We start from the raw sequence: 19578 nt of genomic DNA on the forward strand, positions 1-19578 counted from the left end.
AGCATGTCAGAGACTCCCATTGGGAAAACAAGCCTGGTGCATATCAATTTCTTTGTTAAATTGACGAACTCATATGAGCTTGCAGCATCCAGCAGGCATAACTGGACACTGCAAGACGGAGGTTCCTAGGTTTGTGTCTGGGACCAGAGATATTGGCTAGTGTCATTCGGTTGCACAATCCAAGGAGCAGCTTACATGCCAGAGGCTATGCGTGAACAGCCCAGGAGTGGGGGTTCTCACAGCAGAGCAGGGTAAGGCTGGCTCCCAGAGTCAAGGATTGGAGTGATCTAGCAGATCACCGGTCCAGATAACACCAGGGGAACGTCACAGCGTGGTTTGACAGAGATACTCGTAAACTCATTTGGCTGTGTCTCCACCTGTTGATGGCTGAGTGATCACAGTACACGGAGGGGTTTGCTGCTCGTCACTTGCATGGCACCGTGAGAGAGCCCAGGCTGGAGAGTTTAAGGGGACGCAGCAGTCCCACAGTCCAGCTTGTAACCATGGGGAGATGTCATGCCTGTATGTTTTGTATTAATTAGGGCTGTCAAGCGATTAAAAAAAAAATCACGATTAATTGCGCAATTAATGGCACTGTTAAACAATACTAGAATACCATTTAAATATTTTTGGATGTTTTCTACAGTTTCAAAATATATTGATTTCAATTACAACACAGAACACAAAGTGTACAGTGCTCACTTTATATTTATTACAAACATTTCCATTGTAAAAAAGAAACTTGAATTCACCTCACTGAAGTACTGTAGTGCAATCTCTTTATCATGAAAGTTGAACTTACAAATGCAGAATTATGTAAAAAAGAGTAACTGCACTTAATAAAACAGCGTAAAACTTTAGAGCCTACAAGTCCGCCCAGTCCTACTTCTTGTTCAGCCAATCGCTCAGCCAAACAAGCATTCAGTGCTGGGGGAGGACAGGGGAGGAGGGAAGGAAGCAATGACGTGTGCAGGAGGAGGGTGATGAAGGTGTCTTGCTGCTGCTTCTGGAAGGGTGGAACAAGGAGACATCGGATTTCACAGGGAAGGGCTTATTTTGGCCCCTGATGCATTTTTCATACCCCATGAAATTGGTAGTGCCTTGCTGATAAGCATTAGGCTTATGGGTTAACTGGTTAAACTTTTACATCTCTACTTGTCCCCCTCCATTGCATGTTCCTTTCACTTTGTATATGCATCAGGTTTGCTACAGATCCAGTTCCTCAGAGAATAGCACCTTGAAGAGCTCACGAAGACATTGCTCAGATATGCGCAGTCCCCTTCTGCTCTTACTTCAAACCTGTAATGTAAGTCATGGAGCTAGTCAGGAGCTGAACGTTTCCTCCTCCACCCACAATAATCACGGTCAAGGTGGCGTTCCACTCATTTGGATGGTGACACAGAGCTGCAGCGCTCACAGGTTCTCAGGGTTTCCCCTTTCTGCACCAGCAACAGGATTCACCCCAAACTCCTGCCTGGCAGCCAAGGATCAGAACAGGAGAAAACATTTCAGGCAATCATTAGGCACAGCAAGCCGAAAAAGGGATCCGAGTGGGGCGGCTCTTGGCTGCTCAGCACACCAGAATTTTTCCATGGCACGGCCATAGTCAGCTATCTTAAAAAAAAAAAAAATTCTAACCCTTTACGAGTGATGCAAACTTTAAAAATACAAACAGAGTGTAGCCAATGTAGCAACCTCTGCCTGAGTCGGCAGACCATGGAAACTGAAGTGTATCAGAACAGTGAGATGTCTATTTAGCACCTTCAAATTAAAAGTAACCCAGGCCCAGATCCTTTAAGGATCTGGGCCTGAGTTAGATGTAGGCATAGGTGCTGACTCCGTGGGTGCTCCGGGGGTGGAGCACCCACAGGAAAAAAATGGTGGGTGCTAAGCATCCACCGATAGCCCCCCTATCAGCTCCCCCCACCACCACCCAGCGCCTCCCATCAGCCGGTGGGCCCCACAGATCAGTGCCTCTCCCCTCCCTCCCCGCGCCTCCCGCCCGCTGCGATCAGCTGTTTCGCGGTATGCAGGAGACTCTGGGGGGAGGGGGAACGAGCAAGGATGCGGCGTGCTCGAGGTAGGAGGCAGAACTGGGCGGGGCAGGTGTGGAGTGGGGGTGGGAAGAGGCGGGGTGGGGGTGGGGCCTTGGAGGAAGGAGTGGAGTGGGGGCGGGGCCTGGAGCAGAGCCGGGGGTCAAGCACCCCCCGGCACTTTAGAAAGTTGGTGCCTGGGGGGGTAGGCAGTGCACAGCCCATGCGCAAGACAAATGCAGCAGCTGCGCTGATCAGCAAGGGATCACAAAGAGCCTCTGGCGTTACAGCCTGTTTCACGGCAAAGGTGCATCCACTGGGACGCTAACCCCCAGGGGTTTTAACTCCTACCGAGACAGCAGGCTGGAGAAAGGGCATTGGGAGCCCAGATCAAGGCCAGAGACACACAATCCTCCCTGCACCGTACTGTGCTGCACAGAAAAGTTAGGCCCTATTTTAACACCGGTTTTAAGATTAAAAGCTCTAATGGGGTAAGCTGTGGATCCATCCAAGCTAACGTTTCAGTCGCTTGTGATTTACCCCTGGGAAAGCAAAAAGACAGAAATGGACTCACAGCTGCTGGTTGAACATGGTTCCATTCACCCACTTCCAGGGCTGGCTTGATTCTCTTCTGAGCCCAATCCAGTGCTCAACGAGGCCTGCATAGCGCACCATGAAATCCTTAACAACAGGACAGTGTGTATCAGACTCTGCCGTGTTCCTGGGATCCTGCCCCACAGGGAATCTCAGTTGTGTAGCTAAGGGCTTGGCTCCACATCAGAGTTGCAGAGCATGAGCTATACCAGTATAGTTACTGAAAGGCCAAAAATCCATTAATATGTATGTAAGACCTTGACCACAGTCTCTGTTAAGAACTTTTCACATAGGCCCAAATTCCACAGCTTGGTCTGAGGCATGAGGCCTAGCTAACAATGAACAATACATGGCTAAAAGACAGCTGGGGTAAACAGGAGACAACCTTGTTTTGTTTCAACTAGTTAAGTGGAGTCAGCATAATTCCAGATTGTGAGACTTACTAGGAGTCAGAGTTACAGGCACAAAGTACTGAAAGGAGCCTTAAGGAAGAAGATAAAGTGCTTGACTTGACACACTCCCCAAAGGCCAACCAGAGTTCAGGGAGAGGCCTAACATGTCAGCATGAGCTATGACATCCTCCCTTTCACAGGTGCTAATCCTAGTTCGCAGAAACACAGTGGTAACCCTAAAACAATTGCTATAGCTGTGTACTGCTCACTATTCTTTTTGCTTTAAACCCCCAGGAACGTACCTGTTGGCCCAGTGGAAGAGCCCTCTCCTTTCTGTGGAACCAAAAATCAGCATTTAACCTACACATTGCAACAGGAAACGTTTGACGGAGAACAACTGTGTATTAGCGACATGTTAACCTGAGCTACGGGCGGAGCCATTATGTAATCTTTTAGACTATTGGCTTATTGGACTAATTTTGTCTTGCTGCTAGAACCTAGCCAGGGGCTCGGGAATTCCCACCCCGTTGCTTCTCTCCACCCATCGGCACCCTATATAATCTATTGTAATCAATTGTTTGGCAGTGTCTCACTAGGCCTGATAAGCAAAGTGAAACTCTGCCAGCGCTGTGTGTAATAATCCCTGCTGCTTGACTCTACACGGTGTCCATCTCTGTTCCTTCAGATGGCGATGAAGATGGGATACAAGTTTGTGAACTGATTGGGCGCCAGAGTCAGACATCCAAAAGAGAGGTGAGTATGTTTAATTTACCACCTCATTAGGCTAGGGATAAACGTCTCTCATCCCCTTCAGAAACAGCTTGCTCCCGCTTTTTAAAATTTAAGTGAAAAGGAACCTAGACATGTGTAATCCAAGTGTAGGGGTTAAAAAGGGGTACCAATTGGGAAGGGAGACGCGTACAAGAGGGTTATATACTGTTTAACTAAGGGGTGTGTTACGGAGGATTGGACAAACCACCAGCAAGCGACTGGCCGTGAGTTAAGCCCAGAATTGGCTGGGTATGCGAGTGGTAGGCAGTGCGAACTGGTGATCCCACTTCCTCATTGTACGTAACATTGCAAGTCCTGACAGAGCGCCCCCCATCAGGCACGTGATGTATATTCCCTTGAATAGTACAAGTCCCCAGCAAGGCCAGCAATTTTGTGTAAATTGAGACCATGGTGATAAGCGGGGCAGTGTGGGGGGGAACGTACTTCCCCAATAAGGTCAGCAGTCGGGGTAATCAAAAAGCCATGGCATCTAAGGGGGAGACGAAAGTCAGCCCTCGGGAATATTTAGAGTATAAACACATAAAGACCCGGCAGGCGGCAGTTAAAAAAGCAAATTATGCTGCAGCCGGACCAGCGGAAGAGTTGGTTGAATGGTGGAATGACCAAAAAGGTGACAAAACAGACAAAGCAGTGATAGTAATATTGGATATCCTCAATATAAAGAAAAGGAAAATAAAACTCTAAAAGCTGATAATAAGGCACTAAGAGATAAAAGCCTGTACCAGAATGACAATACTCCCTTCAAAATGTGTAGCTGTCAGGCAGACGGGAAAGATCCCAAAGCAACAGAATCAAAATGACCATGCCACGGGCACACCCCTAGATTAGAAGAGGGGGAGCTCACAACTGGCACTTGACAGCCAACTGTACCACCGATTAATTATCCGTGGAAAGATCTGGCAGTGAGGAGCAAAGGCGATAGACCTGAACCCCCTCCATACATGTCCCCATATGGGCCAGCACCTCAAGGGCCAAATCTGGGCACCACCAGGGATAACGGGGGGTGAGGGGGAGCCACAGGGGTTAGTTGCCATCATGTACAAACGCATGGCACCAATTAAAACGCAGTCAAGAAGGCTCAGAAATGTTAATGCGAATGGTGAGCCAGGACGGGGATTCAGGACTGAAACCACCGAGATCTACCGTCCCTTTACCCCACAGGAAAACCAGGTGCTGCTGTCCGATCTCCCCGAACTCAAGCGCGATAATAAGAATGCCGAGTTCTGGGACAAACCGGATGGCCTGACTGAAATGCACGGCCTACACAAAAAGGATGTTCACATCTGTTAGGATATAGATATTCAGGCCTGTCTGTAAAGGCCTGTACTTTAAGAATTTAGGGGTATTCTTATTACTTGGCTAGTTAGAGGTATAAAAGAAAGAATCAAAATCACTGTCTGCTGGTGTAAGGGCCTTCTCTTACTGTGACAGTTTGAGGCCCTGTGCTTAGGCTAAGGCCTTTGGCTAAGCAGCAGAGGCAGCCATAAGCCAGGAAGCGAACAGTCACATCCTCACATTCCAAACTAGTCACATTGAAAGAAGGTGCTATTGGGCTGTTAGGAATACAATCCTGTCCTGAATACAATCCTGTCCTGATAATTCCTATCACCTCCAGAGAAAGGGAAGTGCCTAGAAAATGTAAAAGGAAACTTAGTTTGATAGCATCCTGTCTGGGAAGAACTCACTTATCAACAGCTGGGATGTGAAATCCTCACTTCTGTATTGTTTTGTCATTATAGTTCCCACTTTGCTATTGTTTGTCTGTATAATCTCTGTCTGGTTCTGTGATTGTTTCTGTCTGCTGTATAATTAATTTTGCTGGGTGTAATCTAATTATTGTGGTGGGATATAATTGATTAGCTAATCATGTTACAATATGTTAGGATTGGTTAGTTAAATTTCAGTAGAATGATTGGTTAAGGTATAGCTAAGAATATTACTATATAAATTAGGGGCAAACAGGAAGTAAGTTGGGATTCGAAAATAAGGAAAAGGAATTTGTATTTAAGCTTGCTGGAAGTTCACCCCAATAAACATCGAATTGTTTGCACCTTTGGACTTCGGGTATTGTTGCTCTCTGTTCATGCGAGAAGGACCAGGGAAGTGGGAGAGTGAAGGCATAAGCTCTCTAACAACATCCTGGCCAAGTGCAAATGTCCCAGGGATGTGTGGGACAACTTAGACAACAAATGGAAAACCAGGCACTGGGCTGAGGATCATGACTCCAACCAGGTGGGAGCGGCTCTCACAGAAGAACCAGCCCCGAACCCAGAATCCGGAAGCGTAACCAAATTTAAAGCTGCACTTTCTACAGCTCTAGGAGCTCAAACCACCAAATGGGAGGCCTTGCAATCAGTGATTCAGCAGAAAGGGGAGTCTGCCACGTCCTATACCGAAAAGAAGTGGGATGCGTTCTGCTCTTATTCAGGCCTGGATAATATAACAACCCGAGACCATGACGCGTTCCTCCAAAATTCTAAAAGAAGGATTGTCTGCGGACCACCAAGCGGTCCTGGCGTTAGGCAACTTGGTTGGAGATTCATACTCAGCCGTGATGAAATGGGCCACGGATTTAGAAAATAGAAAGAAAAAGAAGATAGTGGCAACCATCCCCTCCGAGGAGGTTGCAGCAGTTCACACACTCAGATCTGCTACCTGTTACACCTGTAACAAGCCAGGACATCTGGCATGTGATTGTAAGGACAAGAAGAGAACCAAAATGTGCAGTAACTCTAAAAAAATTGGCCACACGAAAGAGAATTGCTTCCGCCCTCGGGTGGGGGTAAGGAAGGCCAGTGGCCAAGCAAGCAACACAAAAAGTATAAAACCAGAACCCAAGAACAGGAACAGGCTAAACAAATCCAGGAGTTACTCAAACTCCTGGCTAGCAAGTAGGTAATAGCAGCCTCCGTGGCTGGCACCGTAGGCGACCCATGGATGTTTCATAACGCACGAGTAGGGGGCCAGTCGTGCAAAATGTTAATAGACACGGGAGCCTTGGTATCGATAACCAGCCAAGACCTCCCCTTACCCAGCGAACTGTATGGATTGAAGGGATGGGAGGGGGAAGATTAAAAGCAACCCTAAGTCAGCCAGTAGAAATAGAATTTGAGGATATGATCACAGTAAGCCAAATCTGGGTTTGCCCCGAGCAAGGAGACACAATTTGCAGCATAGATCTCCTTAGAGAGCTCAACCCCAGCGCCAGCAGCATTGAATGGACCAGAGGGTCCAAGCAGGAAAGGCCATTCCAAAATATAGCCACGATTGCCAGTAGCAAGGCAATAATGCCAGAGTGCGGGGAGAGTCCAGTGGAGACACTGTGCTCCCTTCACCCTGAAGTTTGGGCAACAGATAAACAGGACTGCAGAATGGTAAACATGGAGCCTATAGTCATAGGAGGGCCAACACACAAAGCTCACAGGCAGTACCCGATTAAACCAGAAGCCTTAGAGGCAGTTAAAAACATAGTCACGGATTTAGAATTTAGAGGGGTGGTGAGGAAAACCACCTCTACAACTAACTCCCCAATATGGCCCATCCGGAAGCCGGATGGGGCAAGGAGGTTAACTATAGACTACACCCACCTTAACCGGGTGACCGCAAAAGCCCATCCTATTGTGGCAAGCCCTGCCACTATTCTCAATTTGCTAAAACCGGGTCACTCAGTGTTTTCAGTCCTAGATGTAGCAAATGGATTTTGGAGCATTGCTCTCGCGAGAGAGAGCCAGGAGAAATTCGCATTTACACTGGGAGACCAGCAGTACTCTTGGACCCGTGTTTCCCAGGGGTTCCAGAACTCTCCTTCCATCTTCCATATGGCAATGGCAGAAACAATAGCACGGGTGCCCTTGGAGGGAGATACGTGGATACTGCAGTATGTCGATGACTTGCTAATCGCCAGTTCAAATGAGAGGGATCACTTAAAAACCCTAAACAGACTGTTTATGTATCTTCGCGAAGCCGGATTTAAGTTAAGCGCGAAGAAAGGTCAGTTACAGCAGTCAGAGGTCCTGTATTTAGGGCACGAGATAGCGCAGGGAGTAAAAACCCTCACAGCAGACAGAAGAGGGGCCATTCGAGAGTTAAAAAGGCCACGGACAGATAAAGAAGTCTGGAAAGTGCTGGGACTCCTTAACTACTGCAGGGCATATATACCGGAGTACTCAGAAATGGTGGAGCCGATCCAAGTACTTACCGCCAATGAGCCAGTAACATGGGGCCTGGCACAAGAGGAGGCATTCATAAAGGTAAAGCAAGCTCTAGCCTCCGCCCCCAGCCTGGGCTTACCCGACATGGGAAAACCATTCCACTTTTACTGCAATCATAGTAAAACCCAATACGCTGCAGTGCTGACCCAGCTCTACGGCGACCGACAGCGCCCGGGGGCATACATGTCCACCCTAAGACCCCCTATATCGCAAGGGCTACCGGCGTGTGTGGCCGCCCCGGATTGTGGAACCTGGGCTGTAAAAGCCTGCAAGCCATACACCCTTACGGGCACGCTGGTATTGCACACCCCACACACACACTCATTGACCTCCTTAATACCGGGCGGTTAAAATCCATAACGGATGCCAGCAGGAGTCAGGGGGAATCAACACCGTGTCTGCAAAAACCCCAATTTTCCCATAGTGAGGGACAAATGAATAAATGTGGTTGAGGGACAAAGGAATAAATGTGGTTGAATACCTGAACACAGATGGAGAGGTACACGAGTACTCCTAGATAAGGGGGAGGAAGTGCAGGGAATAGTTAAGGAAGAGCCATTGGAGAATCCAGACATGGTTTTGTATGTAGATGGATCAAGGAAGTATGCAAATGGAGTGCCATGTACAGGATGGGCAGTGGCAGTCAGTGATGGAACGGTAAGAGCGTCAGGTCAGTTGAATGGTTCAAAATCAGCCTGAGAAGCAGAGTTAACAGCCCCCACTGAAGCCCTAAGAGTGGGGGAGGGCAAAAGACTCAGTGTACACAGATAGCAGGTACGCGTTCAGAGTAGTGCACGACTACATGGATGTGTGGTCACGCAGGGGTTTTATAACAACGACCGGCAAACCCATTAATAATATGGATGCAGTAAAGAGACTAACAGAAGCCACCAACTCCAATTACCCTGGCTGGTTGCCAAGAAAACGCAAATCTGGGCAGGGGAGGCTGGGAAGCCATAAAGCTGCCATCTCCAGTCAGAAGCTGAGGGTTCAAAAGGTCCGTACTGATCACAGAGGCACATTGATAGCCAGGGCAGGGACTTGGCTTCCAGAATCTCACTCATTCTTGCCTCCAATCCTGAGAAACATCAAAGGTCCTACTCCCACTCCAGGGGTGGGGCTCTGCCGACATTCCAGCTCTGTCTGTCATGCCAAGCCCAGTCCATTGCAGTTAGAAAGAATCTGCAGGAGTCTCACCTTTTCCTGCTGGGTGTCAATCACAGCCAGGGAAGCATTGAACGAAGAGCAGAAGTGCTGGCTAGAATTCCAGTTCTTTTCTTCCTCTGAGAAATAGTAGCATTTTCCTTGGTATCCGACCCATTCCTCCAGGCAGCAGAGGCCAAAAGGGGGACCCTGAGATGGGACAAAAGGGGGGCCCTGAGAGGGGACAGTAGAGGTGACTTGACCAACCAAAGATCTTGTGAATAGGAGCACTGAAAAAGAAAGAACACAGGGTTAAGAGATTGGTGACACATATACGTGCTCTCCGAGAAGAGCAAATAAGAATAAGCTCATCAGATCCACATTTCAGACGCCTGAAGACTCTGGAAGCTGCTCAGAGGATGGGAGGGAGCCAGGAGGTCGTTAGAAACTGAACCAGTTATGAGGGGCCACCACGCCTCGGTTTGTTGGTGTGGAGTGTTGGGCTGAATTCAGTGAGGATGCACACAGACAGGATTTCCATGCATCAGCACAAAATGCAGAATTCAGAGCTAGGCCCAAATTCAGGGAGCTGCAGAGCTGTCAAGGGACCAGCAGGAGAATACAGAAAAGCTCGATTTTGTTCTGATCAGCTAGGACACAGACTGCTACACTGGGCTGGCTGATTCCCTCTTCCTGCTCTTTGCTTTGCTCTCCTGGAGAGGTATGTTGAGACCAAAGTGTGAATACTCATTTCAGGAGATAAAACACTGAAATTTGAAAGTGCTGGACCCAGCACAGAGGATGATGTCAGCCCTGCTAGGCCCTGATAATGCTACTAAAAAGAGAAGGGCGCTCATATAAAATTAGAAGCAGACTTTAAGGGCTGGCAGCCACTCTGACTGGGTCTGCCTCCCCAACCACTGTCAATAGAGCAGGAATATTTCAATTGGATCAAATTATTAAACAATGTGTAAACACCTAGAGGATAACAGAGTAATGAGGAAAACCCTACATGGATTTGCCAAGAACAAATCATGCCAAACCATCCTCATTTCCCTTTTTGACCGGGTTACTGACCTAGTAACTAACTGAAGTGGTTTAGAGGGGAAGTGAAGGCAGTTATAACAATATATATATATATTTCAGTGCCATCAGACAGCAGCAGTAGGATCACCATAACTCACATCCAGTGCAGCGGATGGATAGCCAGAGGTGGGTCGATTAGGGACACGATGGGTAAGAACTGTTAAACCCCGCATCTGTTAGTGGTTTCCCCCACAATAATCCCTCCTGCTTGCTCTCCGCCTGGAAGGGATTGTTTCCTTAGACGATCTTTTCTGTGGTGGGAAGTTTTTGAGTCAAACCCCTCCAGTGATTTTTGAGCATATCTCCTTTTCTGCACCAGAGTAACTCGGTAGCTGCACCCATGTGGCTGGCGCTCAGTGAGGAACAGACACTGAGTTAGGAAACCAGGCCGTTGTTATCAAAGAAAGAGCATGCTCAGCTCACACACAAGGCATGCTGAGATGGAGATGGCCCTGGAGAGTTAACTGTGTAGTGCAGGAGTAGCCAATAGGTGGACCATGGGTCAAATCTGGACCACCAGGTGCTTTTTATTGCCAGAGATCTTTTTACTTTACTTTTGTTATATTTTTTTATTTTCTCTGCAGTCTGGACCTTGGCTACACCTTGACCAAGAAATGTGGACCTTGACTAAAAATAATTGACTACCCCGGCGTAGTGCATACTACCATGCGCATGCATACTGTGGAACTGAGTAGGGAAGTCAGTGATTAGGGCCTGTCACCACGATCTAAATGTTTGCATCTAGCTGAGGTGTGAATCTACCCCACACCAGTCTGCTGCGGTCTGACTGTCTATGGGCACCCTACTGACATGCATTAACAGTTTGTTAATACATTTTGATCTACTCCCCTTTCAAAGAGGAATAGATCAAATCACATTAACAAATTTAAACGTGCATCAGCAAGGTGCACACTGAGAACTCAGAGCAGACTAGTGTGAGGTAGATTCATAGAATATCAGGGTTGGAAGGGACCTCAGGAACATCTTCAGAAACAGTCTTTCTTTCACTTTCTCCCATTGCTCCAACTACTCCCCAGCCACATATACCACTTTGCATGTCAGAAGCTCCCAGACTTTTCTTCAATGTCCATTCAGTCTTTCTGCTTCTCTCCTTCAAAAGCACACATTGCTCTCTGTTCGTTGTCACTGTACCTCAGTTTGTTGATCTCTAAATGGGTCTGTGTAATATTCAGTCACCTCGCACAGTATTCTGGGGGTTTAATTCATTGATATTTATGAAGCAATTGAAATCCTAAGCTGAAAGTTGCAATGAAACTGTGAAGTACTTTTATTCAATTTTGCTCCTATGTTCTTCTTCCTACTCACGGGTCCGCATCATTCTGTACAGGAAGTAGTAATATATGAAAAGAAAATATTTCCTTCTACTATTCTTGTCAAGTGTTTCTTGGTTTCTTGGAAATATATTTAGGAATTTCTGTGTTCAGGATTGCAGCATTTAACTGACTTAGGAACCTAAGGCCTGGTCTATACTAGAAAATTAAGTTGGTTTAATGACATCACTCAAGGGTATGAAAAATCCACACTCTTGAGAGCATAGTAAAGATGACCTAACCCCCATTTTAGACAGTGCTAGGTCGAGGGAAGAATCCTTCTGTCATCTTATCTACCATTTCTGGGGAGGTGGATTACCTATGGTAATGGGAGAACTGCAGCATTATAGCCTTTTAGGGTAGACAAGCCTAAATCTATTTTTCAAAGGGGATTAAGCAATTAAATGTCAAATGTCATCTAGCCCAACCCCCTGCTCAAAGCAGGACCAATCCCCAGCTAAATCATCCCAGCCAGGGCTTTGTCAAGCCAGGCCTTAAAACCTCTAAGGATGGAGATTCCACCACCTCCCTAGGTAACCCATTCCAGTGCTTCACCACCCTCCTAGTGAAAAAGTTTTTCCTAATACCCAACCTAAACCTCCCCCACCGCAACTGGAGACCATTACTCCTCGTTCTGTCATCTGGTACCACTGAGAACAGTCTAGATCCATCCTCTTTGGAACCCCCTTTCAGGCAGTTGAAAGCAGCTATCAAATCCCCCCTCATTCTTCTCTTCTGCAGACTAAATAATCTCAGTTCCCACAGCCTCTACTCATAAGACACACTGTTAACTCATATCAAGCTTCTCGTAGACTGTAACCCCTAGATTCTTTTCTGCAGAACTGCTGCCTAGCCATTTGGTCCCTAGTCTGTAGCGGTGCATTGGATTCTTCTGTCCTAAGTGCAGGACTCTGCACTTGTCCTTGTTGAACCTCATCAGATTTCTTTTGGCCCAATCCTCTAATTTGTCTAGGGCCCTCTGTATCCTATCCCTACCCTCCAGCGTACCTACCACTCCTCCCAGTTTAGTGTCATCTGCAGACTTGCTGAGGGTGCAACCCTCGCCATCCTCCAGATCATTAATGATGATATTGAACAAAACTGGCCCCAGGACCGACCCTTCGGGCACTCCGCTTGATACCAGTAGCCAATTAGACATGGAGCCATTGATCACTACCCATTGAGCCCGATGATCTAGCCAGCTTTCTATCCACCTTATAGTCCATTCATCCAGCCCATACTTCTTTAACTTGCTGGCAAGAATACTGAGGGAGACCGTATCAAAAGCTTTACTAAAGTCAAGGAATAACACGTCCACTGCTTTCCCCTCATCCACAGAGCCAGTTATCTCATCATAGAAGGCAATTAGGTTAGTCAGGCATGACTTGCTCTTGGTGAATCCATGCTGACTGTTCTTGATCACTTTCCTCTCCTCTAAGTGCTTCAAAATTGATTCCTTGAGGACCCACACCCCAGCTTGCCATGAACTAAATATTCCTCTACACAAGCCCCTAAAATAGTTTTTGACACATGCTCAGCTTATATTTGTGCAACTCGTTTCAGGAGCGACTGCAGCTGAGAGTTTAATAATTACAAGTTTCATACCCTGTACAGAGCACTGAATATTAAGACTCTAGAGACCCTGTGAGAGAGGCTGCCAGACCTCCTAGGTCCCTTCCAAAGCCTCCTACAATGGAAGAGGTACATCAAGGAACCTCTTTGTTCTGGGAACCTCCCTGCACCCGGAGGTGAAGAACCCCAGAGCTCACAGATCTCCCCTCACCTTACACTGTGTGAGTCAATGGGATTCAGGGGCCGTCTATGGCAGAACAATTTCCATGGATGTAATGCTGGTGATGAATGAGTCTCCGTGGAACGATGGGTGGCTCATTGTGGTCGCTGCAGTGAATTGCATCAATGCAAGCCCCTCTCTTCAGCTGCACTGATGCCATTACATTGGCACAAAGGATGTAGACTAGCTTGGACTCAATCCACACTCCTAGCTGCTAAACTCTCCTGGGGTCCAGTGATCAGATCCCAGGGCAAAAGATAAATCCACCCCTGACAATCTTACAGCACCTGCTTCCCCAGACTATGGTACAGCAGGGTTCACATTCACCAGGAACAGCCGCCCTCGGAACTACCATGTGCGGTCTGTGCAGACTTGGGGAGTGAATGGCACTAAGGGACTCTTCACTGCCGAGGTCACCGGTCAACTCTGCACAAGTCACAGAATCATAGAAATGTAGGACTGGAAGGGACCTCAGTAGGTCACCCGAGACATGACCAAGTAAACATAGACCGTCCCTGACAGATGTTTGTGCAACATGTTCTTAAAAATCTCCAAAAATGGAGATTCCACAACCTCCCTAGGTAATTTGTTCCAGTGCTTAACTATACTTCATGATAGCAAGTTTTTTATAATATCTAATTTAAATTGCCCTTGCTGCAATTAAAGCCCACTACCTCTTGTCCTGTTCTCAGTGGTTAAGGAGAACAATTTATCACCCTCCTCTTTATAAGAATCTTTCACATACCTGAAGCCTGTTATGTTCCCCCTCAGTCTTCTCTTCTCCAGACTAAACAAACCCAATTTATTTCAATCTTTCCTCGCAGCTCATGTTTTCGAGACCTTTAATAATTTTTGTTGCTCTTCTCTGGACTCTCTCCAATCTAGCCCCATCTTTCCAAAGTGTGGTGCTCAGAACTAGACACAGTACTCCAGTTGAGGCTAATCAGCACAGAGGAGAGCAGAAGAATTACTTCTCATGCTTTGCTTACAACACTCCTGCTAATACATCCTAGAATGATGTTTGCTTTTTCTGCAACAGTGTTACATTGACGACACATATTTAGTTGGTGATCCTCTATAACCCCCAGATCCTCTTCTGCAATACTCTTTCCTAGGCAGTCATTTCCCGTTTTGTATTCATGCAATTGATTATTCCTTCCTAAGCGTAGGACTTGGCGTTTGTTCTTATTGAACTTAGTCATACTTATTTCAAACAGTTTCTCCAGATCATCTTGAATTCTGGTCCTGTCCTCCAAAGCACTTGCAACGCCTCCCAGCTTGGTATTGTCCACAAACTTTATAAGGGTACTCTCTATGCCATTATCTAAATCATTGCTGAAGATATTGAGTAGAACTGCAACTAGGACAGATCCCTGCAGAACCGCACTTGATACGTCCTTCCAGCTTGACTGTGACCCACTGATATCTACTCTCTGAGTATGGTTTTCCAACTAGTTGTGCACCCACCTTATAGTAGGTTAATTTAGGCTGTATTTCCCTAGTTTGTTTATGAGAAGGTCATGCAAGACAGTATCAAAAGTCTTACTAAAGTCAAGATATACCACACCTACCACTTCCCTCCTATCCACAATGCTTGTTACCCTGTCAGAGTAGGATTTTAGGTTGGTTTGATATGATCTCTTCTTGACAAATCTATGTGGACTATTACTTATCACCTTATTATCTTCCAGGTGCTCACAAATTATTTATTTGCTCCATTATCTGTCTGGGTACTAAGGTTAAAATGATTGGTCTATAATTCCCTGGGTTGTCCTGCCCCTGTGAAACCTAGTTAAAAGCCCATCTGACTAGGTTAGCCAGTCTGTATCCAAAGATTTTCTCCCCCTTCCTTGATAGGGGGAACCTCATCTCTGCTCTGCAGTCCTTCTCCTCGGAACAGCATCCCATGGTTGAGAAAGCCAAAGTCCTCCTGGCGACACCATCGGCTAAGCCATGCATTAACCACCAGGACATGTCTGTCTCTACCTCGGCCCCCACACTTGACGGGAAGGATCGAAGAGAACGTCACCTGCACCCCCAACTCCTTCACCCTAACTCCCAGAGCCCTGTCGTCACTTCTGATCTGTTCAGGGTCAGACCTCGCAGTATCATTAGTGCCCACATGGATGAGCAGCATGGGGTAGTAGTCAGAGGGCCAAATGATCCTTGGCAACCCTTACGTAATGTCTCAGATACAGGCCCCTGGCAGGCAGCACAGCTCCCAGGATGCCAGGCCAGGCCCGCAGATGGAGGTCTCCATCTCCCTTAAGTAACTGACCACCACTCTTCATTTCCTCTTGGGAGTGATGGCTGTAATCCTCCCAGCCTTGGGGGTACATGGCTTCTGCTCCTCCACCTTTGGGGGAGACTCGTCACCCTCGTTGCCAGGGCAGCACACTGGTTTTTCATAACCAAGGTTGGTGGGTTGGAGCAGGGGTGGAGCACTGCCTGCTGCCAGCAGTAGCCAGCAGCCAGCTAGTGCAGTCCTCTCCCTCTGGATTGCTCCTCCACCTTGGAGGTCTTCATATGCATATTTGCAATGAATTCCTCATGTGCATGGATGCTTCTCAGCCTAGCCACCTCCACCTGCAGCTCTCCCACCTGCTTCCTGAGAGATTCTACCAGTAAGCACCCATCACACGGGATAGTTCCCCCAGCCTGGCTTTCTGTGATGCGGAAATGCAGGCCAGTCTCTGCAAATCCACACCAGGACCTGGGTAGAGGCATCCATGGCCAGATTCTCTGTCAGGACAAAGTTACAAGTGGCGGAGCCAGGAGCAGTGTTGGCACTGGCTATGGGGCCCTACCGAACCATACTAATTTTATTCCTTCTCCCTCCTACAAACCCCCTCTCAAACTCCCCTGTTTGCTAGCTCCCTTTGATCGCTTAGGGTGTGTCTACACGGCAAGAAAAAACCCCGCAGCTGGCCCAGGTGACCTGACTCAGGCTCACGGGGCTGAAAAACCGCTGTGTAGATGCTCAAGCCTGGGCTGGAGCCCGAGCCCTGGGACCCTGTGACAATGGAGCCTGAGCCCAAACAGCTACACAGCAAGTTTTAGCCCTGCAGCCTGAGCCCCACGAACCTGAGTCAACAGAGATGGGCCAGCCACTGCCATACTGCTGGACTTTTAGCACTGTGCAGACATAGCCTTAGTGTCTGGCTTTTAAGCCCTTCTCTCCTAGGTCAGCCCTGCCCCGTGTTAACACACAGGAAGAGAGTCATCACAAGGATGTCCAAGGATGAAAGGACAGGAGGCTAGAGCCTTGCTAGTGCACCCACATCTAGCAGGCCTCTGGCCCCCACAGTCCCCAAACACACAATCCCCAATAGACCACACTGTAAACTTTAACCAAGCCAAAACCAAAAACCAGACAGACAAACCAGCTCCCTTGATGGCAGTGTCCGCACTGCATTGTAAGGCCCATTTCAGTGACGCTGCAGGTTCTGCCACCCCGGCCCCGGGCACAACCCGGGGATGCAGGAAGGCCAGGCTGGTACCTCAGGGAGACATACTGCAGGCAGAGGGCCCAGCTCATTGCTGCCCTGCACCTTCTCCGGTCAATCACCCGCACTCTACACGGGTATCGGTGACTGTGCCTGGGGCCCAGCAATAGTCACTCGGACCCAAAGTGCTCAGAGATCTGCTGGGGGAACTAATTTCAGTCCCAACACAGAGAGTGCCCAGGTGCAGGGCTCTGGGAGGGAGCAGGAGGAGGGTCGGAGAGGAACATCCCCCAGGAATCCTCTGTCCCAGGGGCAGAAGCCAGATAGGCCAGGAGGAGAGACTGTGACTGTGGTGGCTCCAGGTAGAATGGGATGTGCAGAGAGGGGGAAGGGAGGCCTGAGAACTCACCTGCCAGGACAGTAACAGCGATGAGACATAAGGACACAATTGCAAGCACAATTCTATATTTCTTGTAGTAGTTACATTTCTTGGAGTTACAGCGAGGTTCTGAAACAGAAAGACCCGTCAGGCAGGGCTGCGAGGACACGTCTCACTGACAGCACCAGGGCTGGAGCTGCCCTGGAACATGCACCGTTCTGTCGATTGCTCCTTCCCTCAGACGCTCTGGGGTACAGAGACAAGGACCCGCATGCTCTGGGGGCAGGAGCTCAAACTGCCCCCCCATCCCCACCCCTGCTCTGCCCCCTGCTGAGTGCTGGCTGGGCCAACACTACGGAGTGCCCCTGTCCCCGCACACTGGGGTCTCACACTGGCCATACACAGCAGAAGTGGGGAGAACGAACCAGGCAAAGATGGCCCAGTGCGGTCATAGGGGGTCTGATACACCCAGCCCAGAAGGCCCCTGCACAGCCCCCGCTGTGTCCGCCAGACAGCAGCTGTGAGCCAGGGATCGGTGCCCTGCCAGCCCCCAGGGGAGATCCAGTCCCTGCTGCCCACAGACGGGGGGTTGCTGGGCACTGGCTGCTCCCACTGAGGGTCTGGCCCCATGTGGGGCAGCCTCAATGTCTCTCTCCAGCCTGTTCCCAGGCAGTGACGCCCGTTTACCTGGCTCCCCTCCAGCCTCCAGGCGTCCACTGCCCTCAACAGGCCACTCCTGCAGCGGCTCTTCGCCCCCAGCAGGTCCAGCTGCTGGCCCCATTGTCTCTCTCAGCGACACCCAGGCTACAGGCACTGCTGCAGGCGCTGGGCTGGGGTCGGCTCCTCTCGGTCTGACTGGGTCCCATTCAGCAGCCGCCAAGCCGAGCTGAGGCGGGGGTCTTGGCCATGGTCGCCCCCCTGCTCCGGACTCTCCAGCCGATCTGGAAGTCAAGACAGACCCAGCAGGACAGGTCAGCAGGAGGGAGGGGGGGCGATTTGTGGTTTCTCGTTCCCTGCCCAGCAGCCCAACCCCCTGCCAGAGGCGGTGCCATGATGATTAAACCCCCTTAACCCCCACCGGCCCCTCCACCCCCCAGGGCTTCAGAGACCTGATCTGCCACAGGCCCCGCCCACCCGGGACAGGTACCCAGCGGGGGCAGGGGGGAGGGGAAAAGAGGGGCAGAGCCTTCCGGGAAGCAGCAGAGGTGAAAGTAAGCCGGTCCGGACCAGCGTATTGGCAAGAGCCAGTACACCCTGCCGGACCAGACCGGCTTCCCCGGCGGTGATTTAAAGGGCCCGGTGCTCCTGCCACCGCGGGGAGCCCCAGGCCCTTCAAATCACCTCCGGAGCTCTGGCAGCAGGGGCTTGGCCCGGCTTTAAAGGGCCCGGGGGTCCCCACAGGGGCAGGAGCCCCGGGGCTGCAGCAGGGATTTAAAACGCCCGGAGCGCTGCAGCGGCCGGGGTCCCCGGGCCCTTGAATTCACGTCGCCCGGCTGGGGCCGCGCCCCCCCCTCAGGACTCCGGCAAACCCGTAACTCCTTTAATTTACTTTCACCCCCGGCCAGCAGAGACCCGCTGCGGGCCAGCCAGGGCGGGAGGGACCCGCCGTGCCCCGGCCGGGGCGTTTCCCCCCAGAACACACGAGCCGGGGGCAGCGTGTCTGTGGTTTGCCCCGAGGGGCGCGCAGGGCACGAGCCCCGCCCCAGCCCCGTAATATCGGGGGGACCCCCCTGCCCGGCCCGTCGGCTTCCCCGGGCGGCCGCGCCTCTTACCCGAAACTCCCGCGGGCTCCGGGCGGGCGGCACGTGCGGGGCCGGGCCGGGATCGCGGGGATCGGACGCGGGGAGCCACGAGCCTCGCTCCGCGCGTTCTCCGGGCTCTGATCGGCTCAGCGTCTCCGGGCTCTTCCGGGCTCGCTCCGCGCCCTGCAACAGCCACTCAGCGCCGCGCAACGCTCTGCCCCGCCCCCTGCAACAGCCACTCAGCGCCGCCCAACGCTCTGCCCCGCGCCCTGCAACAGCCACTCAGCACCGCCCAACGCTCTGCCCCGCCCCCTGTCACCGCTCCGCCACTCAGCACCGCCCAACGCTCCGCCCACCCCCTGCAACAGCCACTCAGCGCCGCCCAACGCTCTGCCCGCGCCCTGCAACAGCCACTCAGCAACGCTCAACGCTCTGCCCCGCGCCCTGCAACAGCCACTCAGCAACGCTCAACGCTCTGCCCGCGCCCTGCAACAGCCACTCAGCACCGCCCAACGCTCTGCCCGCGCCCTGCAACAGCCACTCAGCAACGCTCAACGCTCTGCCCCGCCCCCTGCAACAGCCACTCAGCAACGCTCAACGCTCTGCCCCGCGCCCTGCAACAGCCACTCAGCACCGC

General features: G+C 50.3%; 1 protein-coding gene across 1 annotated transcript; it reads right to left on the reverse strand.

The window, feature by feature from the left end:
- Positions 1–690: 690 nt before the first annotated feature.
- LOC141998658 (C-type lectin domain family 2 member B-like) lies at positions 691–19145 on the reverse strand. The gene is made up of 6 exons (XM_074971531.1): positions 18972–19145; positions 17887–18140; positions 17230–17328; positions 9220–9455; positions 2608–2714; positions 691–1299 (listed from the first exon to the last, which is right to left on the reverse strand). Exons 2-6 carry the CDS (start codon positions 17978–17980, stop codon positions 1182–1184), a joined length of 654 nt encoding a protein of 217 aa, XP_074827632.1. The 5' UTR covers positions 17981–18140; positions 18972–19145; the 3' UTR covers positions 691–1181.
- Positions 19146–19578: the final 433 nt, after the last annotated feature.

Source organism: Natator depressus, chromosome 14, assembly GCF_965152275.1.
Source record: "Natator depressus isolate rNatDep1 chromosome 14, rNatDep2.hap1, whole genome shotgun sequence".
Classification (NCBI taxonomy): Eukaryota; Metazoa; Chordata; order Testudines; family Cheloniidae; genus Natator; species Natator depressus.